Source organism: Hydractinia symbiolongicarpus, chromosome 4 (genome assembly GCF_029227915.1).
Source record: "Hydractinia symbiolongicarpus strain clone_291-10 chromosome 4, HSymV2.1, whole genome shotgun sequence".
Lineage (NCBI taxonomy): Eukaryota > Metazoa > Cnidaria > Hydrozoa > Anthoathecata > Hydractiniidae > Hydractinia > Hydractinia symbiolongicarpus.
In genome coordinates, this window is record NC_079878.1 from 17753693 (window position 1) to 17781263 (window position 27571).

Here is a 27571-nt window from a genome sequence, read left to right on the forward strand (position 1 = left end):
ATAGAAAAGTCTTCATGTTGTTTCAGTTCAATTCCCAAGTATTTAAATGCTGTGTGATGTTCAGTACTAAACTTCAATATATGTCCCAATCGCTGGATAACCTGTATACGAAAGGTTTTTGTGCCACTCCACATAATGTCATCCACATGACAACGAGGATTCCATGCAACGCATCATCAACACGCCAAAAGAACAACCCATTGTCAAATGGACTTGGGGTAACACCTAATTTGATTGGCCAATTCTTGTCGGAGTCGCAGGTAAAACTGGCGAGGAGCATCTGCAAGACCATAAACACACTTCATGAGTTTCCATAATTTTTCAGTATTGGCTTCTTTAGGTGGTTTTATGAATACTGTACGTTCTATGGCATATCCTTGAAGAAAGGCTGTTTTTATGTCTAGAGAATGGAGTGTCCATTTCATTGACGCTGTGATGGAAAGACAAAGTCGAACACTCTCTCTTGAGCAGGTGGGACTATCTGTCCGATAGTCTTGGGATTCTTGAAAGCCTTTCACAACTAGTCTGGCTTTTGTTGATGGTTTGTTGTCAATAACTTTAGGAGTGATTACCCAATGTACATAAAATTTTGACTTTCTGAGACTTCCATGACTGAAGCTCCCGTTGTTTGGCAAGTTCTATGTCAGTGTCAACTTGGGCAATGAGAATTTCTGATTGTAATACCTCTTGATTGTTGTTGCTTTTGTTAGTATGATGACACGTTGTAACGTCACTACTGAAATCAACTGATTGAAATTCAACTTCGGGCGACTTAACATTCCATGAACACTTTCATTTTCCTGTCGATTTTCCTGATCTGCTATGTAGGGATCCCTTTTTGCATGTATCGTCATTTTTGAGTTGATACTCCACGGTGTCGTTTTTACGCAAAGAATTTACATTTCTGGTTGTCAGATGATGCTTGGTGGACATCAAGAGATTGTTGTTGTTCAAAATCTGTTTCTAATTTTCTTATGTTTGTTGCTGCTGAAGACGTGTTAGCAATGCGGTCTATGCGTGTTTCTGGATCTTGGAGCAGTTGCACGTGGTGTAGGAGGTGGTGTTCGTGCGATTGTTGGTGGAGTAATGGAAACATGATGTGGTTGTTCATCAGAATCACTGTTGTCTTTGAGTGCTTCACTCTGTTTTTCTGGAGTACTTGGTGAACCAGATGTGGCAGCATCTTTTTCTGATGATATATGATTTCAATCATCTTAATCACAGATTGTAGAATCATTGTTTCGCACAGGGGGATTTCGAGCTGGTTGTAGTAAACAATATCTCCAGTGAGAATAACAACGTCACTGTAGGTACGAGTATTGCTTGAAAGGGCACGGCGAAGTCGTTTTGATCTTTTATGGTGCATAAAGGCCTCTCTAGCAGCATGTAGACCATTTAAATTCTGGCGAAGTATATCACTTGTTGGTATATCTCCAGTCAATGCTGGCAATTCATTGTTCATAGCACCAGGGAGGCATGGATTGCCTCCAATTGCCAGTTGATATGGACTGAAACCATGGCAATTGGTGAGGGAATTCTTGGCATTGACACACCAAGATAGGGCGATATCGAAATCACAGTCGGTATCTTCCAGAACTTTGTCCAGCATTGGGGATATAATTTGGTTGTGACGCTCAACAAGGCCATTGGACCAAGGAGATTCAGCTCCAGTTGTTCTCACTTTGATGTTCATTTGTTCACACTTCACAATTTTAACAACTTGATAAGTTTGTGAACTTGTGCATGCGCAAACTGACGGTGTATCTTCAGTGCTTGGTTATGCTTTGATGTTGCTTCCTGAACAGATAAGACAATGTTTGGTTTGCATTTTGTATCAACCATGAACAAGAGTTGTGTTTGTCTGGTGAGTGGAACTGTATAGTGACCACTCTTCGTCACATTGAGGTTCACAACAATGTTAAATACTGACGCAGTATCATCTTTGAAGTCAATGGACATGTTTGCTTTTTTCATAGCTTCTCGAGAAAGGAGTAGTGGAATGTCTTTTTCAACAATGTCAGTGGAAATACCTTTTTCACAGAGACCAAGAAAGGCAGGTATGGTGGCTGTCTGGGTAGACGTGACTTCATTTTCATCTCCAAAGCCACAGATGATGGAAACAGGTGATGTTTTAGCCTTTTTAACATCAGTTTCGGAAGACTTTCAATGAATGTGTTATACCAACTACGACCACAAACTGTTTTCGTAGCACCACTGTCAAGAACAGCAGCATTCCAAGATTCTGCCACCAGTCCAGGAAGATGTTTGGGGTGGTCATAATCACTTTGAAATAATATAATCTTACGATAAGTGTCATGTTCCTGAACTTGATATAGGCTCGGATCATCTTCTTGCTCCTGGAAGTAAACATATCTGTGAGGAATAGGTTGATTTTGCATGGAACGCTGATTATCTTTTTGATGTTTTTTATCGAGGCAATCTGCAGCCCAATGATAAATTGATTCGCAAATTCTGCAACGACTGATTTGCCCAGTGCGTGATGGTGGATTTTTGGAACTTGGCACAAAAGAGTATCTTTTCATCGGTTGTTTGTTGGTTTGTAGCGTTGATAATCTTGATTACTATGTCTGCCAGCAAAGTATGTTGGATAACATCCGTCATTGTCAATGTTTTCATAAGTGACTTCATTAACTTCATGGACTTGTAATGAATTGGAAGCTTGTGATAAGCTTTCTTTGTCTGGGAACATTTTCTTAAGTTGGGCTTTCATGTTGATCAATGTAAGCTCTGTAACGGTACTTTTGGCCAACTTTTCATCTTGGTTTGAGAGATTTGCTGATTTTAAGAGCTTGTAAGCAAGGAGATCTTCGGATATAGTGATACCATGGCTGTGCAGTTTGAAATACAACTTTTCAAACTGGTGAATGTGTTCTTGAATGGAAGTTTCAGATGTCCGCTTGTAAGTGTCAAACTTATCCATAGCTTCGAACTTCTCTGATGTTGTGTCTTTCAAATAAAGTTATCTAACTTTTCTAAAACCTTTTCCAATCTATCATCGCTTTTAATGATTTCTAATTCAAGTTCAAGTACGGCTTCTTCAGCCGACCCATCTAATGTCAATAATACGGCTGCTCCGTGCTTCTTTTTCTCGAGTGTAGTGAACGAGGACCAGATATTCACTTTCTTTTTCCAATCACTGTATAATGAACTTTTAGACAACAAGGGAGGATTTCTGTTTGACGACATTTTGTATCCAAAAACCGTGTAACATCCAGAGTCGGGGATCTTGTTCCAGCTGCTACCACTGTTAAAATGAAATATAACACTTGCAGTTAGTTTGATCCTGTCCAACTAGATTGAAACTTTGGTGATACTTCTGTTAATATAAACTCAGTGTCTCATGCAGCTGTATTAGTTAGGTAACTATTAATGAGAAGATACAACTATCAGATTTCACCATACATTCTTTTACAAAAAGAAACGTTACACTTTAGCAAGGAAAAAAAATACTAAAGAGAAAAAAAGAACTAAAGAAACCTTTAAAATATAATTGCTGTATTATACATCTTTTTAGGAATAAAATAATCACTAGAATCTCAAACAGATGATACACCAATCAAGAGAACAGGCATAGCCTAGACATAAGTAAAATTAATTTCAAAAGAATGCTCCGAGCAAAAAAGCATGGAACATGGTTCGAAGTTTAAATATAATATTTTGTAAACAATATTAACACACAGATAATTTTATAAATTTCAGATAAATAATTCAAAGAATACCTGGAAAACGATGACATTGATAATTCACCAACAACTTTGTTAATTCAAGCCGAACACATCGTAAACACGTAAAATTTGAATCTAAAGAATAATATTTCACATGACATTTCATAAACCAAACAACAGCTCTCTCCTGATTTGTATCCAAACCTGGGAAAAACAGTTTCTAGACAAAAATGTAAAGGTGACAAGTATAAATAACTTGCGGTTAAATGACACATGCAAAGAAAAATATAAAATAAATAACATTGCTAAGAAACTTTTAGAACAATGGAAAACATATGTATAAAATGTTGTTTTATCAGTATTTTTAACCAGTGCTTCTTTTTCTGTGTGTGTAAATTAGCAATTCTAAAAATTTATATATATAATAATATAAATGTATATATATATATATATATATATATATATATATATATATATATATATATATATATATTTATATATATATATATATATATATATATATGTGCTGCGTCACCAACGTTCCTATCCAAATCTTTTCCTTTTCCCACAATAACGAATCATTTTCACCCTTTGTAAGATTTTCAACAATATTAACCACGTCAATAATAATAAAACGAATGTTTCGCAACGCTTCGTTGGTACACTCTTCTGTAAAATGTCGTACTATTATATATATGTACTAGCAAGCTATGCTTGATTTGTCTCAGTAATTTTATTTGTTTGCCGATAAACGTAAAAAAAATTTAACTACCAGTAAAGGTTTTTTAGACATCCAAATGTTTAGAATAAAATAACACAATTTTTTCTAAAAGCTCTCAAAACATTTTACCTATTAAGGTCCATTATGTGGCGCATATATCCACACCCTACTAATGCAAGAGAATATTAGCTAAACTGCTTTTCTAATTAAGCTACTCTATTGTACAGAGGCAGAATTTGCACCCACAAATATTTAGCAAGTTGATGTGCAGTTATCTAAGACCTACATAAAGTTTGTATTTTTGAATGACTTTTTTTATTATTGCTTATATTACTGTTTATATTTACATATATACTGGTTATAAGAATATTTAGCTATAGCTAACTAGCTGTCAAATCATAATGGTAAAAATCCAAAGTTTAGCCAGGCAAACACTTCTGGATTTCTTAGTAAAATGTATTGCTATAATTTTACCTATAGCTAGCTAGTTCAAAAGTTCAAATATATAGAATAAAAAATGTGTCAAACCTTGTTTTCTCTGTGTAAACCTCTCAAACATTCTGTCAACACAAAGATGGTTGCCTTCCTGCCTTTTTCTCCCAAACTTAAAAAGTATTGGCATAACAGCAATGTATACAGCCACAAAAACACTACGTCAAAAGAACATGTCAGCACCAAAACGCAACAAATTATTTTGAAGAAATGCAGTATTCACGTGTTACTCCAGAAAAAATTGAAGACATGCCATAAGTTGCCTGAGCCTTATTATGTCATAAATGATGATGTCATAAGGTCAGCTGGAAATCTTTTAGGCTCAATATCTTGAGAACGAAAAATATTTTTTAAAAATTCCTAATAACTTGATAAAGATTTTTTATCCTCTATAACATACAAAAATATCTTTTTCAATGCAGGAATCCCTTTAAAGAACATTTTTGAAATGGCAAAAAAAAGTTTGTTTTAAACAAAACACAAGAATATGTTGCTCCATTGCAGAAAGCAAGTGGGTATTTGATGTAAAATATTTTTTTAGAACCTTGGATTAAAATTTTTTCTATATTGAACATTATTTTGGCTATCGGAGACAAGAAAGTTAAGACTTAGAAAGTCGTGTTTGGGGTTGACGATTTTAAATGTACCCCAATCCTGTGATAATCAGGTTGTACATGCTTGCCGTCTATCTGTTTGTTTGGAAAGAATGAACCATTTCTACGCAATGCAATCGCAAACTGGTGTACTACTACATAAAAATCACGTAAAAAACAACCTTTGAATTACTCAATTAATAATTAATTCTTTAATTCTTTTTATGTAAAAAGAATTTCAAACAAACACCCTGAGACAATTTAAAAACGATCTTAAATAAATATGCTGAAACAATTTCTTCTGAGTGAAAGATCATAACGTAATATAATGAAACGATTTTGAAACAAATTATGCTATCTGAAACGATCTCAATGAAATATAATGAATTGATCTTGAAACGATTTTGAAACAAATTTAGTTTTTAATGAAGCTACTTGAAACAAATTAGAAAATAATGAAAAAAACGCTTTTAGTAAAACAAATGTTATTTTAAATCGTTTCAAATTCGTATAGCAAGTTATGTTAATTAAAAAATGAAACAATTTGAAATGATCCTGGAGACGATCCCTAACTCAAATTTTATCAGACTTCGCATTGCGTACATAAGAAGTGCAGTGATATTGCAGGAATGGTAAGAGCTGACATTCCGTTTGTATGTAAGCATTGCAAAAGTGTGGTTATTGAGGATAAAATATTTCTGCCTTTAATAATGTAAACCTTGGCTTGTTAGATATGGTTAAGAACTTTGTTGTTCAGTTGATATATTGGGTAGTATTCAAGTTGTTGGAAGGAGTGTTACTTGCCGGAAAGGTTCCACTTTAAAAAAAATCCAGAACGTTACTTCCTTTATTGACTCGCAGAATCTTGTCGAATAAAGTAAAAGACCTGTGTAAAAAGTGTTACGTTGTTTAGAAGTGAGATATGGGCAGTGAATCAGATCTTGTCTGTTTATCTGTTTGAAAGACAGAGTTTAGATGAGCTAAGAACTAAGCTTTGGAGTAATATTGGAAAGGAAAGAGGATGTTAATCGGGTAGAAAAGTGTAGAGACCTCTAAAATGTCTCAACTATTGTCAAAGTGTCAGCCTTTTGTTGTTGAAATCTGCCAGTGTATTGTTAATCTATTATATACACTTTTAGATATTGAGTTAGCAACAATATTAAAATGCAACAAAATTAAACAATTGACGATGGATATGACTGTGCTTGCAAAAGCTGTTGAAAATTCAGATCAACTGCAGGTTTGTTTAATTCTGTCTTTGCATCTTGTATTAAAGGCTAATACGTTTGTCTGCAATGCCCATATTGATATTAAAATTAAGTTTTTGAATCAACATGAGTATCTAACTTTTCCTGGAGAGCATCACTTATTGTTTCTCTTTAAGTTATCTTTTTTCCAACCTGATCTGCAACTTGGGTTGTGGATGGGACCCCCAAAGTAAAAAGTAAAAGATATGTCTGCATGTGACGTTTGCAAAGCTGATGTTTTTATGTCTCATTTGTTACTGGACAAATTAGCTCTTCCTTAAAATTAAATCAAATTAGTGAAGTCCTTGCATTTTGCTTATGTATGTTTGAGGCAAAATAGCTTGGAAACAGGTGGAAATAACTGACATATCCTGAGACTTATATTTGATCAATTCCCCTATGCAGGTGAACTTTGTCAAAAAACCTGTAAACCTTAGTGCCTCTTCAGCCATTTTTTGAAAGATCTCGTATATTATTTTGGACAGTATTTTAAGATTTATGCGATATATACACGTGCTTTATTAAATTTCCAAAGACCATTTTTTTATAAGGACAGGTCATTGATGCAGTTTTGTAAGTATAGCCTCATCTCAACCACGGGCCATTTAAATAGCAAACTTTAATATTATACTACAGCTCAGTGATGATCGAACAAAGTTGAAAAGAATCAAACCATTGCCTAGGCATGAAAATACAGATTTACAAACTGTTTATGTGGTAAGTGCAATCAGATATATTAAGATATTCTTTACTTTTAAATTTCTATTCAGACGCATATGTGTGTGTATGAAATTCTTATTCTTTTATAATTTGCTTTATATTTTCTGTTTTCCTTTTGGTTTAAATTTAGGAACAGTTACCAGCTTATGTTGACCATGACTGGTTGAAGCAAGTATTTTCAACATGCGGAACAGTAGATTACATCAGGTAAATGAAAAAACCATACTGTATATGGTTTCCATTTTTCATTATTGTTGTATCTTGATTGTAAAGACATTTTTCCACTATTTAACGCTGCAGTTTACCAAGATATCCACAAACAAACAAAATTAAAGGATTTGCCTACGTTGAATTCTCGAATCAACAAGGTGCTGAAAAGGCTTGCCAGGTAACATTTTTTTGAAAATTATGTTTGAAGCGAATAAAAGAATATGTTAAACCATGTAAGTTTATTAAATGGTGTACAAATAATTATAACAGATTACCCAATGAAGCAAACTTTGATTTAAAACTTCTGTTGTTAAGATTTTTTGTGCTGATGTGTGGGTTTTCATGACACATATTAGGGGGGTTCTAAAGACTTTGTGGAAATTGGAGAATCGAAAGGCTCTTAATTTTAAGAATGCAAAGGAAGGATAACACTGTGATAACAAAATTGTAAAATAAAATACTTGCAAAAAAACTTTAACTTGTAATTGTCACCCATTCGAAATGTTTTGTCTATATTCCCTTGAAATTCTTTCCAACAGTAACTATGACTTGACTTGCATTATTTTACTTGGCCTGTATTATTTTTATTGGACTTGCGTGTTACAGGCGAGGTCCTATAAAATGACTCGTGTCCGTGCGTGTGTCGGTGAGGAAGTTTTCTTGGAAATGGGTTATTAGTTTTTTATAGAGATAGAGAACAATAGACTCTCCAATGTGATGAAGTCAGTTTTTTAAAATTTTGTGGACTTATGTGCAAAATGATCAAAATGATCCAAAAATATCGTTTTTACGACATTGCTCAGGTTCGGGTTATTAGTCTTTTTTGATCTTTTAAATACAGGAAGGTCCATTGAAGTTTATCTTATTTTAGTTAAACGGAAAATTGGTCTTCATAACCGATTCTTTTTAGAAATTTCCACCAGCTAATTTACACTAAATATATGCTTCTTGGAATGATTTTACTCACTATCTTTGTATTAAGGTGTGGATAGTTTGGTTTAAAGATAAGGTGCTATTTGCTCGCAAGTTTAGTTTATTATGATGGTTATTATTTCTTTCCTTACTTATTTTTGATATACTTTAAATTCCTTCAATCAAAAGTCAAAAAAAAGGAAATGATTTACAGTTTTGCTATACAATGTTTGGAAAGCATTTTTTAAATGAGCTTTTTGATTGCTTGAAATTCCTTAGGTATTTTTACTGCATACAAAAATTAAGCACTCAAAAGGCAGGATTTTTATTGTTATCCTGTTACCTGTTTAACAATAAACTAGAATAAAAATTTTTCAAGACAAGAACTACATAGAACTCATGCTAGCTAGGTTTTACGTGCACAGGTTTATTGAATTTAAATTAAAAAGAAAATTGAATGGGCAAGTGGGGCTTTAAACTTTATCTTTTTCTCCCTCTGTTTTTTTATTCTTCCAGGGCATGCTTGTAACTTAAGGACTAATTAACTTGGAAATAATATATTGACTTCAGTTATTTTATTTCTATAGCGGTTACTAGGGATGATATAACACTTAAATTAGTCTAGTTCCCCCAAAGTTTAGTAAATTTAACCAATTCAGAAAAAAGGGTTAATTACAACACAAAAAATATTAAACCTTAATTAAACATGAGTCGATACATCTTGCTAAACAGCATTTCAAGCTTGCTAATGAAATTTTTTAGAATAATTTTACGTGGAGTGCGTGTGCCAATGTTTTTTTAATTTTTAAAAATTAATTTTTCTTTTTCATTCCTAACCCACCAAGCTATAAGTGTGTTTTTCTATTCGATTTTTTATTTATCGCCTATGAAAACACACTATATGGGCAGGTTAATTTTTACGTTACGTAATAATCCTAGAATTTTGACAAAAAATCAAGATGTCTTGGAATTACCCTGAAAAGTAATTGTTAAACTTAGATTGTTACTCTTCCCCTTTGCAATCCAGTTCACTATGATAACACCTCAACGATATTATACTAGGGTACTACAATAACAAAATTAAATCAAACATTAAGATTATCATTGGACATTGTCTTTGAACAGACATTAAAACTCATTGGATAATCAAACCATCCAATATTGCAAATGTAACATAAAATCAGAGAACTATTTTGTAACTCTTTATAACCCTGTTAAGTTTGATCTCCAGGTAACTGTGGCTATGCGCTCCTTGAGAATCTCCACTAGGCAAACTTGCATGTGTCGCATCACCATACACAATCTTTAGGTTTTCTGGATTACCAAGACTTGGAAACACAGGACATAATTTTTTCGGAGTAGGCGTCTTAACAGCATCTACTATATTTCTAACCGTTAAGATGTTTTCCATAGTAACTCACGCAATAGCTATCAAATGAACAATCAGGTCTTGTTTGTAATGTAACCTACAATAATTGTCCACTTAATGACCGAAATGACTTCTTTTTAACATCGGTCAATTGGTTCTCTTTGTCTCACAGGCTTTTATTATGGTAACTCAATGTGTTTCAAGGTGTCTTCATATTTGTCTTGATCCTGTTTTAGCCTTATTTAATCCAATGTACCTGAAAGAACCACTCTCCAACTTACTAATTTTAAAGATCTTAAACATATTTTGAATTACAGATTCTTTTCATTTCTTTGTTCCACAGAATATAAAGTCACCAACATGAGTTACCACAATACCACATAGCAGGCCATTGTGATCATGCCATAGAAATAATGCATTATCATCTTCTTTCCTCCAAAGTTAAGTAGCACTTTTTAATATTATATCACATTCGAGGTGCATCATTCAAACCATAGAGGCAACGCATAAGCTTTAAGATCTTCCCTTGTGCTCAAAGAACGTATGAAGACTTTTCTTTCTATTTCATCACCTTGTAAAAATGCATGTTCTATGTTCAAACTATCTAAATTTTAACCCATTGTACTAGCAGATACAAATGTATAAACTAAGGTGAATCTGTTCTACCAGTTTTTTTTCTTTAAAGCCCTTTGCCACCTGTCTGGCTTTCAGCATCATTAGATTACTTCAAAATAATCCATATAATGTACATATTTGAGATGCGTTATTTCTGACATTGTTATTATCTGTGTTGTGACTGTTGGTGTTCGTACTGTCGGTTTTGTGAGTATTGGTGTTGTGAGTGTCGATGCTGTGAGTGTCGTTGTTGTAACTTTTTATCAACTAGATTTTGCACCTTGCAAGCTGTTCTTTTTTCATTTTGTGTAAGATTTGACATTTGACATTTTGTGTAAGATTTTAAGAACATTTTTTTTGTATATGCATTGCTTATGTCAGCAAAACATCTAAAGCAACTTATTTTTTTAATGGCCTTTTGCCTAAGTGGATTTTTCAACGAGCCTTATCGATGAGTATTAGTATACCCAATACTATTTTAACGGTAAAGTTTGGTAAATTGCAGAACAATTTCATAAGCGATGTTTTATAGAATTTGTTAAAAAATATTGTGAAGAATATAATCCACTTTGCAAAAGTGACAGACAGACGGAACTGGCGTATTATTATAGAGATAATGTATCACGCTTTTATAATAATCTGGTGTGTGTGCAGGTATTTCAGGTTAAAAAATAGGCCCATTGTTTAGAGAAAAAGATAAATAAAAAACAATAGAGAAGAAAAATAATGACCAGGCCCAGTTTCAATTTTGAAATTCTTAATATCGATGGTCCCCCCATTTAGCTGCTTTTAATGTGCGCAAACTTAGTAACTGCATCTAGACGTCTTAAGTTTTATTGTGTCCAAAATGTATTTTAGCACCTTACTTATTCATTTAAAAACCTTCTCAACCTAGCATGGTTTGTGGTCACAGGTCATGTAGCATACACCACTTTGGTTATCCCAAATGTAAATTAAACAACAAAGTTGGGTGTGTCACTATTGTGAATGTGTTGTAGTTGCACTTTTTTAATAGCGAGATAGAGTATGCAGCTTCTGCATCTTGTTTTTTTTTATTTAATATTCTTCCAGATACTCAACTCAGCTGCTCCATATAAAAACAAAAAACGCCATAGTTCATTGGATTCAAAATTACCCTACGTGGAAGAGAGTAAACCCAAGTTGGGAGGTAAACGAAGGAGATCCAAAAGTTTAAGTGAATCGGTTTCAGAGGACAAGAATTGCAAAGTAAACATTTTAAAACGAAAACGAAGTGCCAGTGTAAGCTCGGAAGACTCACCTGTTAAACCCAAACTTCGAAAGCAAGATCGAAACTGCAAGGAGAGTAAACAAAGCGAGTCACAATCGAGTTTAAATAATTATATACATTTATCTATTAAGGGAAAAAGAAGTAGAGACTCTTCTAACGATGAAAACGAAAATTCAAAACAGGTTAATTATAAAACTACCACAAGTGGTTGCACTGAAACATGTAAAAGTAGACGTAAAGAAGTTACAAGTGAGAAGAAAAGTCAAGGAGATATAAGTAAGAAGAAAAAACCCCGCAAACATAAAAAAACACAACAACACATCAACGGTGATAATGATGCAAGAGAAATATGCGTTCCACCACTTTACGTAATTAGCAAGTACGTCTTTGCCAACTACTTTTTTTCTACAATATTATAGTTATAAGCTATGCATCTCTGTCGTTGTTAAATGAATCTAACATTAAATTTTAAGGGTATAACGTTTCAGGAATTAAGAATAGCGAGAATTCACCAGCATCAAATTTCGCACCAGTGGGACAAGTTTTCCTGATATTTGATATTTTTCTCCCTAAAATCTGTACTGTTTTTTGGACCTACCTGGTACAGGTATGGTCCTATAAAATAACCTGTCTATCCGTTCGTCTGTTACGTGCTTTAGTTTTTTCTGATTTTTTGCACAAAGTTTGAGAACAATAGACCCTCCAATGTGACGAAGTCAGTTTTTTAAAGAAAATCCCATTCACTTAAAAATGGCGGATTTATGCTCAAAATAAGCAAAATTGATCCTAAAATATTGTTTTTAGCTGATTCTCAAGATTGGATTTTTTTTTATAATTTTTGCACAAAGAAAGAGAACAATAGACCCTCCAATGTGATGAAGTCCGTTTTCTTAGAAAAAAACTTATCAGCCTAAAAATGGTGAATTTATGCGCAAAATGAGTGCAAAGGTAGAGAACAATTGATCCTCAAATGTGACAAAGTCAGTTTTTGTAGAATTTTTTTACCCAAAAATGGCGGATTCGTGGGCAAAATGTGTCAATATAGTTAAAAAAAAAAAGGATTTTCGAACTTTTGTGAGGATTGGATTATTAGTTTTTCCTGATGTTTTAGATCCAGGTAGGTCCATTGAATTTTTTCTTGTTCCTACGAAGATTTTTTAAAAAAATGAATGACTAGTAGCACCACCCATATTGTGTATTTTGGGTCTTGTTTTACTAGTCTGAACCACTGAACAAAACTTTGTTTATTAAGAAAAAGTCGTTAATTCTTATTAATACTGAATTTATAAAAAAAACTTTTTTATTGTTTTACAAGCTTATGGGCTTGTATTAAAATGCAAATGTGTCCTACAAGAATGAAAATTTTTGCCTCTCTGAGCACCAAAAAGGGGGGTAGTCGTGTGTTCGAATCTCATCTTGGTAACTATTTTTTTTTTTTTTTTTTTGCTGTTATAAGTTTTATTTTTTAAAAAGATAAGACAAGTATTCAAAAGCATTATTTAACCAACTTGTAAAGTAAAGGTGTTTCCATCTAAGTTTACAAAAGTGAATGTAGGCAGAATTAAGGTCTCTCCAAATGCTTGGAAAGTAGTCTGCGAAAAATAAATTTCCGCAACATTACGTAAGAGAGAAACAAAGATGCTCCACCATATCATTTTATTAAATACAACGATTTTACAAAATTTGGTTAAAATGTAAGCAAAAGGCAAATTATATTGCAAATAATGACGAGAACGGAATTCTTTTCGCTACGCTAATGACACTCCAACATACAGAAATATGATTTCGGAAACACTCCAAAAGAACGTAAATTTTCCGATTCCGTTCTTGTTATTTGTCTCCTTGCCATAAGCGCACAGGATTCTTTTTAACAAAGTTTGCTGTTTGTGACAGTTCTGGTAATATATTTTTTAAACTTTTTTCCTTTTTCGAACAATTAAGATTTACTCGTATATTATTTTTTTTATTTTGCTTTTTCTCACTGAGTGACTCTCTTATACCCCGTTCTTTTGTGGTCTTTCTTCTTCCTGAAATTTCGAGGAATTTTCCGTTCAAGAACATCTCACAAATTAATTTTGAAAAATAACTGCATAGTGTGTAACAAATATTATTGCCTATCTAAATAGCAAAATATGTTGTGTCTAACTTCGTAACAGAAATCACAATCTGATAGACAGCTTTTTGTAAATTTATTTATTAACTTGTTTTATTAACTTGTTTATTTTAAGGACCGAGTGGCTGGTTCTAAAAAAACAGTATAAAAATCTGTGCAAAAAGGAAATATCTCAACTGAAGCGAACAATGAAAATATTAAAGAGTGAGAAAGTTTATCAGGTTGAGCTTAAAGAAAAAATTCAAAAAACTATAATGGAAAAAAAGAATTCACAAAGTGAAAAAACGATTTTGCAAAGCAGGCCCAAGCATGAGCAACAACACAAAGACGAAAATACCAACCAACAAGCTGTTATAAAAAATGATGATCCAGCTTTAAAGCCAGAAAAAACTTTCCAAGTCACTCCTGGCACTGTAGTGAAGATGAAAACAGACTCAAATGAACTAACTAAAAAGACAATAAAGGTAGGTAGCGTGTTTGAGGTAGACATTTTTCTTTTCTTGCAGTGTTGCATTTTGAGCTGTGCTGTTTGAATGGTATGAAGTTCAGCTTTTGAAAGCTTTTAAAGTTAACCTTCACAATTAGCCAAACAAGGTCTTGTGAGAGTAATTTTTTTAAATAAATTTTAAGTATATATATATTAACATAAATGATGTGTTAAACGGTTGTTGGTTCGAACTTTTAAATACTTCTATGAGCAGTACGTGAGAAGTATTTGCTTTTATTACCTTTTCTTTATGAAGGAGGTATTGTCAAAACTGGTGCAAGTTTCGTATGTTGACTACAAGGATGGCGGTAGGACGGTAAGGACAATATTTTCCTTTTAAAGCTCTTAGAAACTTTAATCTGCGAAAGTCAACTTTTCAAAATTAGGAAAATATCAATTTCATCACTGCTACCTCTTTCTTAAGGCTAAAATACACGTTAAGTTTAAATGGACCGTTTAGTTGTAAGAAAAAATGTTTAGTTGCAGGTAATACAAGTAGTATGGTAAGAGCATTATAAGCAGGTTTTTTATCCTTTCACACCTTTACCCCGTCAAAACCCTTCAGGCTCAAGGATGACGGACAGCTGACAAAATGTTGCATGGAGTGCCTTGATACGCAACGGGCTGCTGCCCTAGCAAAACGTCGCGAAAAATATGGTAATGGCATAGTGTGCCCCTATTGTAAAAAACTTAAATTTGACTTTGAGTATAGGATCATAGACAAAATAAGACCCAGATTTAGCACAAATTGCATTGAGTGTAACACACTGTTAGTAATATTGCTGACATCAACAAAATCCCGAGCATGCACAGTTGAGTAGGGGTGAGCCCAACCGTGCCAAGTACAACTTGGCAGACGTAGTACCCTTTATCGAAGCTGTCAACAAGACTCGCAACACATACTATGAAGATGAGATTGACATTTTGAAAGACGCCGTGAGTATACCAGGCATATCGATGCGCTATGTCCTGAACAAGTCCTTGCGCTTGAACCCTGAAATAGAGCTGTATGCATCGGGGGACCCCTGCACAAACAAATGTCAAGACAATTGCGTCAAAGCCTGGTGTAAGGCCTGCATAGAGGTTAAAAAAGCATGCAACGAGTGTACGAAGAATGAGGCTTATGATCTCCTACAAACAGGCATGGTAGGTGGCCCCGCTATCGTCTTCTGCAGATACCAGGAGAGGGATGTGACAGGCATCAGATCTCACATCCATGACAACCCCCGCAAGTGCAAGACCATACTAGGCTACAATGAGAAAATGCTCTACCCCAGCACCCTGCTGCAGGATTTCCCTTTGTGGTAAGGAGAAGCTGATAAAGATGCCAGACTCCGTGGAAGGATTGGCTGCCCTGACGCGAGGCGTTCCAGACGGCTCGCTCTTCGGTTTTGCGCAAGTAGATATCGAAGTGCCTGCAGGGCTGTACAACAAGTTCAGCAAAATGGCCCCGCTATTCGTGGTGAAGGAGATCCCCGTTAGCCAAATACCGCAGCACATGCATGAGTATTTGACCAAGACTGGGCGCAAACATGTTTCAGGTACCAGGAAGCGCCTGGGGTTGATGAAAGCAGAGAAGATCCTGCTGTGTACAGCCCTGCTCAAATGGTACCCAGAGCATGGGCTAAAAGTAACTGCCTTTTACCAGTTCCTCATGTACTCCAGGAGCAAGCCATTCGCGTGGTTCCCAGAAGAGATTGCGGATGCGAGACGCCAAGCAGATAAAGACCCTGACAAGCGTATCGCGTGCGATACAGCAAAGTTGAAAGGGAATAGTTTCTATGGCAAAATGATCGAAGACCTGGCAAGGCACACCAACACTAGCTTCACCAGGGACAAGAAGGTGGTAGATGCCGCAATGAGGAGCCCATACCTTGAAGACCTTGAAGAGATTGGGGACGCGTATGAAGTAAGAAGGGGGAAGCAAGGGGTTGCCATCGATCGAGCCTATCAATGTGGGATATATGTTTACCAATTAACCAAGTTGTGCATGTTAGAGTTTTACTACGATTTTCTGGATAAGTACGTTAATCGCCGAGATTTTGAATATGTGTACATGGATACAGATAGCGCATATTTTGCCATCTCCGGAGAAGAGCTGCGAGAGGTCTTTCGTCCTGAATTACTCGAGCAGTACGATAACGACATAGAAAATTGACTTGTTACTGACAAGCACTCGAGTCGAACTGGAGTGTTGTTCAAACCTGAATTCATCGGGTCTAGGATGATTGCATTAACAGCCAAGTGCTATTTCGTCGAAGGTAAAGAAGGTACTAAATTCTCCTGTAAAGAAATGTCGAAAAGGCAGAATAAAGTAACTTGGTCAAGGTATATGGGAGCACTGAAAGGTGAGCTAGATACCGCTAAAAATGTAGGCTTCCGGGTTCATAACCAGGGGATGGTGACATACCAGCAAAACAAGCTAGGGCTCTCAGGTTTTTACGATAAGAGTAAGGTCCTCGAGGATGGTATACATACAGCGCCTTTGGGATTGTAAGTCGCGTTGAATAAATTTGTGTTTTTCTCACTCCTTTTCAGTATGAATCGGTAAAAACAAGAACAAACTCATTTGCCTCATCTATTCAAAAAAATGATAAACAGTTTCTGAATAATCAAGAGGTTTTCTGTATGATGCGTAAACGACCTAATCTGTGATGCGTGAATTTTCACACAGGTAATACTCAAGGTGATACTGAATAGCTATATACGAAGCTTGATATATAGTAAAATTGTGGTAGCAGGCTTAGACCTGGCTGAAGGGTACGGATGGGCGGGCGAGACTATGCCTTACCTGGAGGCAGCCGTCTCGCCCCGGTTTCTACCACACACTGTGCCAGTTGGGAAAAATTGTGCCAAAATGCCAGGAACGGCCTCTGAAAGTGCTCACTTAAAAAGGTGGGTTTCGTTAATGCGTTGTACAAGCACGACATTCTGTATAGAGTATAAAGAGCAAGTACGCTAAGCCTGCAAAGCAGGACAGCACTGAAAAAACACCTCGGATATGGAAAACCAAAGGCTCTGAGTGGTATACTCGCAGAATCAAAAACCCTCTGGGTTCAAACAACAACAACAAAAACAACAAAACACCAAGAGGGTTCCCTTACGAGGGTTTTGTTTTGAAAAATAAACATGCTATGTGAGATATGCCTATGTCTCGCAATAATTCTTCCGTATATCTTGCTCCTTGATTGTTTCTATCGGTACAGGTTATTAATAAATAGAATGTCACATCTCGCTGATATATTTGATGTTGTTGATACCCCAGCAGAAGCCCTCGTGCAAAAACCAGCAGAAACCATCGACAAGCGACAAGCTTTGAAACATGCTATACGAAAAGGTAAACAGCATCTTTTACCGAGAAAATGGACAGAAGGTTATGTTGACAAAGCATCAGACGAGGCATGCGAGAAAGCGTATACGGAATTCGTTCAACGTGAGATTCGTGAGAAAGGAGAAAAGACCGCCAAGGAACTCTCTGCGCATGCGATCAGCATGTACACGAAGGCTGTAGGGAGTGTAGTTTCATCCAATAATGCCGAGGGTCTGAGACAAGATCTCGAAGCTGACCACATCATCAAAGACTCTGGCGGATCTAGGGATCCTCGTATATTCGGCATTTGGAAAGTTTCTCATGCCTCTTTTAGTCGCTGCGCATACTGTAAACCACTGCCAACTCTCCATGTCCAAGATAGCTGAAGAGAAGGTTAATGAAGAGCAAGAAAAGAATGGGAAACAGTCTATCAAAGATACACATGGGCAATCGTGAAATAGTTGATACATCAAACAATAAGATCCTGTACAAATGCAGAATACGAGCGCGGTATACGGACTGGTGTGGTGTTTACGGAGACTGTTACGCACGCGGTCTAATGATTTTAACACCAGCGGCTGATAGATTCCCCACCGCGGCATGTATTTTAGTGAGGGTTCCATGGATGAATGCGTAAGATATGCTGGCAAAGAAGGTTTGAAGGCTACCTAGAGTGATTTACAAGTTTTGTCGGGTTATAACAAATGAGTGGAGAGTCTACTACTCAAGTAATAACCAAGAAGAATGAAGGTTGTGTTGCTGCTGGCAAGAGACTTGCTAATGGAACCGCAAGGACAAGCTTAGGAAATTAGAAAGTTCTTCATTAAGTGGTGGCCAGGTTCCTGCATCAAGTGGCCAGGTTCCTGCATCAAGTGGTCAAGTCCCACACAAGTCAAACGATGTATATCTCTATAGCGCTGGAGGTCTTGTTGTACTTGCTTGCGTGGCGGCAGTTGGGGTCTATCTTCCGCAAGCAGCAGGGTGGAAAAGAACCATCGCCTGGTGGCTCCGAAGGGGTACGTGCGCCTCAGTGATAGCCTACAGCCCAGCCCAATATTGACAACATTTTTCACATGCGATAATCTATAATATAAACATGAGTTCTAATGTTACGCCCCTGCAAAAAGAGATAATTGATGTTCTGTATGAGACTGTCGTGGACCTTGGGTTCACATTTGCATATGCCATGGTTGGCAAGCGGTTCCTTGGGATAAGTAGTCCCAGCACTAAGTTGGCCAAGATAAATCGTCTTTTTAGAGCCCTTCCAGCCTGTTTTCAAAACACCCGCCAGCAGCTCGAAAATAACAAAGGCAATCCTAACGATACCTTCATCTCCCTCAAAGGACTCAAGTGCATGGAGGGTAATACAAGAGACCCTGATAATAAGGCTAGACTGCAGGCACTTATAGATTTATATAGCACGACGTCTCATTAGATGTGCCCTGTTATTACAGAGGAAACTTAAGGAGCAACGTAAGCTAATCAAACAAAAGGACGCGACCATTGCGATGCAGGATAGCGAGCTTGAATGGCTGGATCAATACATTCAATCAAAACAAATCGGGGAAATTGTTATTATGATTTTTCGCAAGCATACGACACCTAACGACGATAACTACCTTGATTTCCCGTATTATGAAGCGCATATTCAAAGACGCGATATCCCTAGGATGAGGGATTGGTTCAAAGAGAAATTTCCAAAGTCTGAAGAGATTTTCGTTATCGACAACCCCATCGGTATACATATCTTTAACAGATTCATCAAAGAAGGACACGTAGAGCGATACATATGTAACTTCAAACTGATCGATGTGGGTCGAGACGACTTGTACAATCTAGGTGTTCCAGCGCCATATGACTAGGTCACATGTTTTTGTTGCTCTTCCAGAGCCACAAAAATTACGCCTGATAATTCTGCTTGACCACTTCAATCTATGTTAAAATAGTTAAGTATCAAAAAAGAAAAAAAAATACGTAAAAAGCCAGCAATTTAGAAACCTTTACAATATTCGAGTGACCGTGCTGCGATGCTGCATCAAGGCAGGATCTACTACCGCTTATTTTTCACAGTGTTTGGAGAATTTTAGATTTAGGAATGGGCCATACTATGAGGGGTTTGTATATCCAGATGATGACGAGCTTCTAGACAGAGTAGCATCAGGTGAAAAGCCGTGGGCAACAATTCCCTGTGAGGAGGAAGGATAAGGATTCTAGGATCTGGTGGACTTGGAGAAAATTGGCGACATACTCAACATTCAAATCGATGACAGAGCATTGGTTGACATCATCGACCTTCATAGCGAGCAAATGTTATCCAGGGAATCGTCTATGGCTATCCATTCTATACCCTACATCCTTATGATTATACGCCCCTTCATCTGATTGACTCCAGCGATGATGACTCCGATGATGAATAAAAAAGGATGTTGCTTGGAGTAGCTATTAACTACCACAAAAACAAATTTACCACTCTTTAACATGCTCCGGAGGTACTTCAACATCCTCTGGTACTAGCATGAGCTCCTCCGCCACAAAGCTTCAATCAGGCCCCCTCTGCCAGATAGTATAACAGCATCGTACCTGTCACGATACGGTCCAGTCTATACGTTTTCTTGCTCCACCATGCGTCTGTCGCGCGTCTTTTAGCATCATCGTGCTCCTCTCCAGGTTGCAGCAGATACAAGTATAAGCCGTCATCTGGTAGAGGCTTTTCATCCAGACGCTGCTCACTTTTTATAAGCGGGACTTTATCCAGCTTGATGGCTTTCAAAGGCTTCATGTCAAACATGACGGTCTTGGTATTGTTCATGCTTTTGATGATAGTGTATAAATGTTTGACCCATGTGGTACTAGTTTCGTTAGAGGCAAGCTCTTGGGCATCTTGAGGTTTGAACAGTCTCTCCGCGAGCACCTTGTTGTACGACTCGACAAAAGCCGTAAAAGTGTGATGGTACTTGGTAGTCGTGCGCTTGAGTTGGACCCCTTTGCCCTCTAGCAGCTTCGTAACATCTGACTTGAACTCACTACCGTTATCACATTGGAAGGTCTTCGGATAGCGAAGAGGCCCCGCTTTGTAAATATCCTTGACTTTGTAGCGTTGAAGCTACATCGATACCCGTCAAAATGTATTTGTAGGTGCTTCCATATAACTTGTCATGGGGCATATACAGCAAGTCAAACTGATGCATCTCATTGGGTTTTGTAATGGTGAAATGAGGGTAGTCGATACGTTTAGGGCCTCGAATATGTCTGAGCCAGGCGATTTGACGAGTCAGCCAAAGAGTAACGTGCTTCTTAGAGAGACCACTCTCCTTGCCGAGCAGTTTGATAACCTTACGTCCAGAGATGTTCCGGGGTGTAGTAGTTTTGGCTCAATTTCTCCGCTTCTTCCTCGGTAACGATATGTGATTTTGACATATTTATTATATCTCAAAATGCTTAAGCATACTTGTACACCACGAAACCTAAAAGTGCTAGCGAGCCCACGATGAACGTCAGTTCGCCGTCTTTCTGTTGCTGCGAAGGTTCGTAATAGTCCGATAATTTGGGCTCTTTCTCAATAGTCGCGATATAGTACTCTCGCATGCCTTCATCAAATTCTTTCAAAGACTCACCAGCCTTGCGCTTTAATTCACGATGATGGTTATACCAGTCGATCTTGGCTTGCCTGTCCCGCACCCATTTGGCTTGAGCCGCTTGCAATTGTTCCACGTCCTTATCATGCCTTTTCCTCTCTTCCTCACCACGGCCCCATCAATGTACCAAATAGGTAATTCGACCCGCTAAACGCCAGCGCATTAATCAATGCCCCTCTTGCCATAACTGCCAAAGTTGCCATTTATTGTTGGAATTCTCGAGATGTACTGGGTGAGCATAAAATTATAACCTTCTAATATTCTGTACTATGGCACCTCCCGTCTAAGATATTTAGCTGGGCATCTTGAAGCAAGTACACGTAGCATCTGAAATCCGTATCCGTGCCCACAGTATCAGCTTTCTTGGTGATTTGGAGAGTGATCCCGTCCGATAGTTTTTGCGGACGCCTGCCGCTCCATTGTAGGAGATTATCGGGGGAGCTGCGGAAGTTGATGCATAGCGCATAACTACTCCTCATGAACTGGCCTATGGTTACCCCTGAGTTCAAGCCCCCAAAGAGCTGCTCGATTTGCTCGAAATGATCCTTTGGCAGCATAGCATTGCTGTATAGCTCATTAGGCTCCCCCTCGACAGTGATCGCGATCTTCTCGATTTGAGGGTTACAGAACACTTCGTTAGCACCCGCATAAGCTTTGACTTTTGCCGGATCAACAATGGAGCCATGGGGTTTACCTACTATACTACACCGCACAAGGGCAGTAAGGCAGGGGCCCAGAAACTTATGAACGAATTGAACCATATTGAGGAAAGGGCTGATGACATCGAGATGCTGCCACTGCTCGGAAATGTTCTAGACGAGACAGAGAGTCTTATCGAAGATACTTCTTTGGTGGGGATGGAAGCTTCACGGAACGTGAAAGAAGAGGGCTCAACCTCAAGCTTCAAACGCTAAGAGGCAATCTGAGGAATCTGAAAAGCAAGATGATATTTTTCGATAGCGAGATGGACAAAGCAGAGGCCAAGGTGAAGAGGCTCGAGAGCAAGAAAGCTACGCCTGGAGTATCTGAGAAGCAGCTAGCCATTTGGAATGAAGACATCGCGAAGACCAGGGAAGAGATAGAGGGACTCCGTGATCAGAAGGAAGAAACACGAAAAGCGCACGGTTTACTTTCCTCAGATACCCAGAGCCAACTGAAGCACATTAAAGACACTCTTATGAAGATCGCAGGGGATGACACATCTTTACTGGAAAAGCTCAAGATTCTCTTCAAGGAACAAGGCTTGACTATCGCGAGTATAGTCTCAGCTGTTTGTCTATTGGTTTCCACCATCGTCCTGGCAGTTATGGGGAGTGGAGGCACTGCCGGAGGAGCCGCCGGAGGAAGTGCAGGTGGGAAAGGTTTTGTGTGAAAGCAGCTTGAAAGACTCGGAAAATTCCTGAAGTACCTAGCAGGTAAGGCTGGCTCAGCCTTACCAGGGATCATTGGCAGCGTGGTATCATTCCTTTTCAGAGCTGCGGCTAAGATTGTGGAATTTGCAGCCAAGCATATGTACGTGGCTTTAGGCGCCGTGGCGGCATTCGTTGTGGCCTATGTTGGGAGGGCTGGGAAGGGTGGTAAAAATCGATAAGAGTCCAATATGTTTGTACAATATATTGGAACTTACTTCATCCAGAGATAGACCAGAATGAGGCCTGTTGCAGCAATGATCAACGTAGTCTTGTTATCCACATGTGTAACTGCCGATTGGGAGGGTGCCGCTTTTCCCTTCGATATTTCTTGCCGAGGGGACGGCACGGCATGCCGGATGTCGGGCTTGGTAACATCTTGGACATTAATCGTGAGGTTAGTACCGATGGAGAAATACTCTTTGCTGATGAGGATCTTGTTCGTGAAGTTCGCAATATCTCCAACACGAAGGTCCATATCACTGGACACCGTGAGCTACGCTGTAATCTACCTTCGAACGGCCATACTTGAGCACGTTTTGAAACTCGTCAATTTCCTTACTGGTGTTATTCGACCTCAATATCAAGCCTTCAAACTCCGTCAAATAGAGGCGCTGCGTATCGATAGCACTTCCCTGGTTGCCTATAATGCTAGACCTTGCATTTGCTTGGCTCTGCAATATTAGATAGGCATATAGTCGCACGCTTTGGGAGAGCTTCTCTACACCTATAAGCGTTAAACCTCGGGATTTCTCCAGAATCCACCGGCTTCACGAGTCTTTATCGAAATAGGATGGGCCTGATCCGGGATAATCCTCGCGAATGGCTTGCCAGCTGGAGAATAGAGTCTCATTCCACCATTCCTATTCGCTGACACTTATATCAAATTCACGTGCTAGCTGATGGAATTTTTGCATATTGAATGGGTTGTTGAGGCGACGGAATCTATCAGAATCCGGCAGGGGTACATCGAGATCTTCTAGAACTTTACGAATCTGAAAATAAACGTGAAATAAGTACACGCTGCGAACGAGCGGTAAAGAGGACTGTAAATGTTGCATAGAGATACCGCATGCGGATGTGGCGCAGTAGGTAGCAAAATTGAGCTGAGTGGACTAGAGGCTGAATGGGTGGCTTTGTCATTTATTAAACACAGCACCAGAGTGGAACTCATAGTCCGTGAATATGTTTGGGAACTTTACCTTGAACGAGGACCCCTTGGCGTCAATGACAATGTCCTGCGTATGGAGCTGCTCGCCCCTCAACCTCTCGAGATATCTCCCATGATAGGGTGAGTACTTAGCCCTCGGGTTATAACCGTAAATGCTCATGTTTCTTTCAGAAGAAACATGAAGCAATTATATATCACTGACATTGGAAAACCTACGATATTTGAGGAGTACCTAGGGCAGGACACGAGGATCGCTCTAAAATCCATCAGTTTCCACCCCAGGTGGTGGAATCTCTACAAAAAGAGCGAGTTCAACATATATAAAGCTAAGACCGATATAAATATCGGACCGTTGGAAGTCCTCATCTCAATCGAGCCGTGGTTGTATAGAATCGAGGATCTGGCGGCCATAGTCAACAGTCGATCCGAGGGCAAGATCAAGCTCTCTGTGCTCAGGAACAGAGTCTGCAGACTCTGGGTTAGGAAGGGATACGGTGTATTAATTGATCAACCACTGCAGGACATTATGGGTTATGGAGCTGATGCCAAGGTACTATTCACAGAAGGAGATCATGACAGCCGCTACAAGACTGACGTTCACCAGCGGCTGAGACTCCATGTAAGCAGTTGGATACGGATTACTGTCTTTTAAATGGTGAGAAATCCAATATACTGGCAATGCTCCCCATCAAAGAGTTGACTGATTGGGAGGACATGCTTACCTGGACTTTTGATAATCCCATATTCCTCCCACTTAAGAGTTCAACAACAACAACAATAAGAACCCTTTCGTCGGATCACGATGCATATTCTTATAGAACAAATATGAGCGAAATTACAAAGCTTTATCCGAGCCTACCGAGTGCTCCTCATGAGGGGGATGCTGATGAAGGTCAACTGTACAGACTTAAGAAAATACATGTGTAATGAGATTAAAGAGCGGGACAAACTCGCTAAAAAGTTCAAAATGCATGGTACGTGGGTTAGATACACTGACCATGGATTACTCGCTGTAAGTGTCATTACTTCAGGGGTTGGTATTGGCAGCATGTTATCCGGAATTGGTGTACCACTCGCCGTAGCAATGGGGGTACCACGATCGCTGTGGGGTTGGGGCAAGCAGGCCTGAGGAATACGGGCCAGAGGCTGGATGTCAAAAGCAAAAAGCACAAAAGCATCAGGCATCTGGCAGAGACCCAACTTAACTCTGTTGTCGACTTTATCAGTAGAGCTGTGGAAAATGGGGTGATTAGTGATTATGAATTCACCTTGATTATGCAGGAAAAGCAACAATATATGTTGGTGAAGGAGCAAATACGCCAAAGAACCAGAAAGATCGTAGAGTCCCTTAATGAATGGGAGAGACAGCAGCTGGTCGAGAAGGGGCGTGAGAAGGGCAAGCAGGAGCTTATAAAAAAACTTTAATCTGTTCAACATGTAGATAAACCACCAGCTTATGGTGTCTAATATGTCGTTCAACATACCAGACGAGTACTTCCCCGCTATCTCGATCAAAAGTGTGATCACCATCATGCGCTACGCGTTTCTTCTTTTCGGATAGTATGTGCGCATACTGCTCTAGGTTCTCCCAAACTATAGTAACGGATGGTTCGCAATAGGGACTATCAGTTTGAGAGGAGGCATCTTTGTACTTAGCCTTGCGAATTGCATCGATAAGGGCGACCTTATTCATGGTTGAAATGTTATGGATCTTTAGCGCTGTGGCATCCCTTTTTAATTCGGTAACGAACATGTTTTTATATGGTTGGAGAACAACCACATAACGCATTTTTTTTGGATCTAGTTTATGAATTCATCATCCGAGTAGTCATCCGAATCCGGGTAGAGGGTTGGATTGAAATCCTTTATTTTACATTGCATTCTACCAGAGTAATCTGCATGTGATGGTTCGAGCCATCTATGTAAATGCTCGCCAGTTTGAAAATGGCCTGGCACCTGCAGCTTTTTCCCAAAGGGACTTCTTTGGGATTGAAAGCCGTTTTGACCTTGCCTTCCCACTCTTTCACTTTTGAGGTAATATACTTACCGTTTTTAACGGGTTGGCTAGCAAAATTTGCCCCTTTCAAGGCTTGTATTTTATCCATAATGCTATTAAACTTCCCCAGTCATCGGGATTTATCATAAATGTCGAATGGCATGGTGAGTGATGCTTCTTTATCGTAGCGCGAGACGCCATTGGAATATAGTTCCTTGGGTGTTTTGATCGTTAGATGCCTGATCTTGCCATCGTTATTATATCCAATTAAAGTGCGCTCATCCCTGCCCTTTGTTGGCGCTAAAGGGATCACTTAGCACGATATTCTCAATGTTTACATCCTTGATATTTAATGGAGCCGCCTTGGCATAAAAGTCTTGAATTAACATTCTCGGTACCAAATTTAAACTTTTTTTTTATTTTGGTAAAAAGGGAGTTCAACTAGAGTCTGGTACATGGCCAGTTGCCGCCGTTTTACGTGATATACATGTAGTAGCAAGACCAGCACAGCATTTTGCCGTGTATAAGGAGTTGACAGCAGCAGCACCGGTCGTACTCGTCAAGGATAACTTCGCAGTCGTCGCAGTGCCCAATCATGTTTATTTGACCCTTGCACCGCTTCATAATATTTCAAGGTCCTTCTTTTCATCTTCTGCAAAACACCAGTCTATAACTCTGTTGGGATGCCAAGCCATTGGAAGCAAATCCTCCTTATATCTCGCCTTTGTTGCCTTCCGCTGATGATAGTCTCCGAGCAGCCAGGGATCAGTGATATGGTTAAGCATTTCCCGAGTCATGAACCAGAGTGCCCCGGGATCCTTCTGAACCACCTCGGTTCACATCTCCTGGGTCATGAATCGATCTGAAATATACATGAGCGCCCAGGGGTTCTCTTGAACCACCCTGGTACACATTTCCTGGGTCTTGAAATGATTTGAAACATATTTGAGTAGCAAAGGCGCCAAATCAACCGCCCTATTACACATTTCTTGTGTCTTGAAATGATCTGGAATGTCCTCGAGCATATGCGGGTACAGCCCAACTGCCCCAATACACATATCCCGGGTCTTTAAATGGTCTGGAACATCCACGAGCAACAATGGATCCTCTCGAATCGCCCTAATACACATTTCCCGGGTCTTAAAATGGTCCGGTACGCCCCTGAGGCCCAGGGGATACCTGTCAACCACACTGGTACACATTTCTTGTGTCTTGAGATGATCCGGAAAATATTTGAGTAGCAAGGGTTCATCTTGAACCACCCTGTAAATGATCTTTCACAATATGTGTATACATTTATCGTATATTATATGTACAACAAGGCCTCTAATAGCACGATCGAGTAAGGGACACCCCTACTCATTACGCATGCGCTAGATTTTTGTTGATGTCAGCAATATTACTATCGGCGTGTGCGCATGCGTCGGAATTATCGGAATCTGGATGCTATCGGATTTGTTTTCGGATGCCGTCGGATTTTCCGATTTTAGGAGGGTAGGGGCTGGGGCGGTGGTGGACGTGGTGGAGGCAGGGTTTTGACGGGGTAAAGGTGTGAAAGGATAAAAAACCGCTTATAATGCTCTTACCATACTTCTACACACCTGTCTACACGGTAAGTTAAAATGTATAAGTTTTT

The 27571-nt window shown here is 38.6% G+C and overlaps 1 protein-coding gene across 7 annotated transcripts in view; it reads left to right on the plus strand.

Annotated features, from left to right (window-relative positions):
- The window catches only part of LOC130641624 (la-related protein 7-like), a 71028-nt gene that overhangs the window by 23580 nt on the left and 19877 nt on the right, over positions 1 to 27571 (plus strand). For 6 of the 7 annotated variants that reach the window (XR_008982485.1, XR_008982484.1, XR_008982486.1 and 3 more), the window contains 7 exons: positions 6632 to 6732; positions 7376 to 7456; positions 7590 to 7666; positions 7760 to 7847; positions 11637 to 12193; positions 14043 to 14391; positions 14671 to 14730. Coding sequence is in view for 1 of the 7 variants with exons in the window: in XM_057448498.1 (XP_057304481.1) it covers positions 6632 to 6732; positions 7376 to 7456; positions 7590 to 7666; positions 7760 to 7847; positions 11637 to 12193; positions 14043 to 14391; positions 14671 to 14730 (1313 nt within the window). In the remaining 6 variants the exon portion in view is untranslated. Of the gene's footprint in view, positions 1 to 5982; positions 6125 to 6631; positions 6733 to 7375; positions 7457 to 7589; positions 7667 to 7759; positions 7848 to 11636; positions 12194 to 14042; positions 14392 to 14670; positions 14731 to 27571 lie in introns of those variants that run through there. The other variant, XR_008982489.1, reaches the window with a different exon arrangement.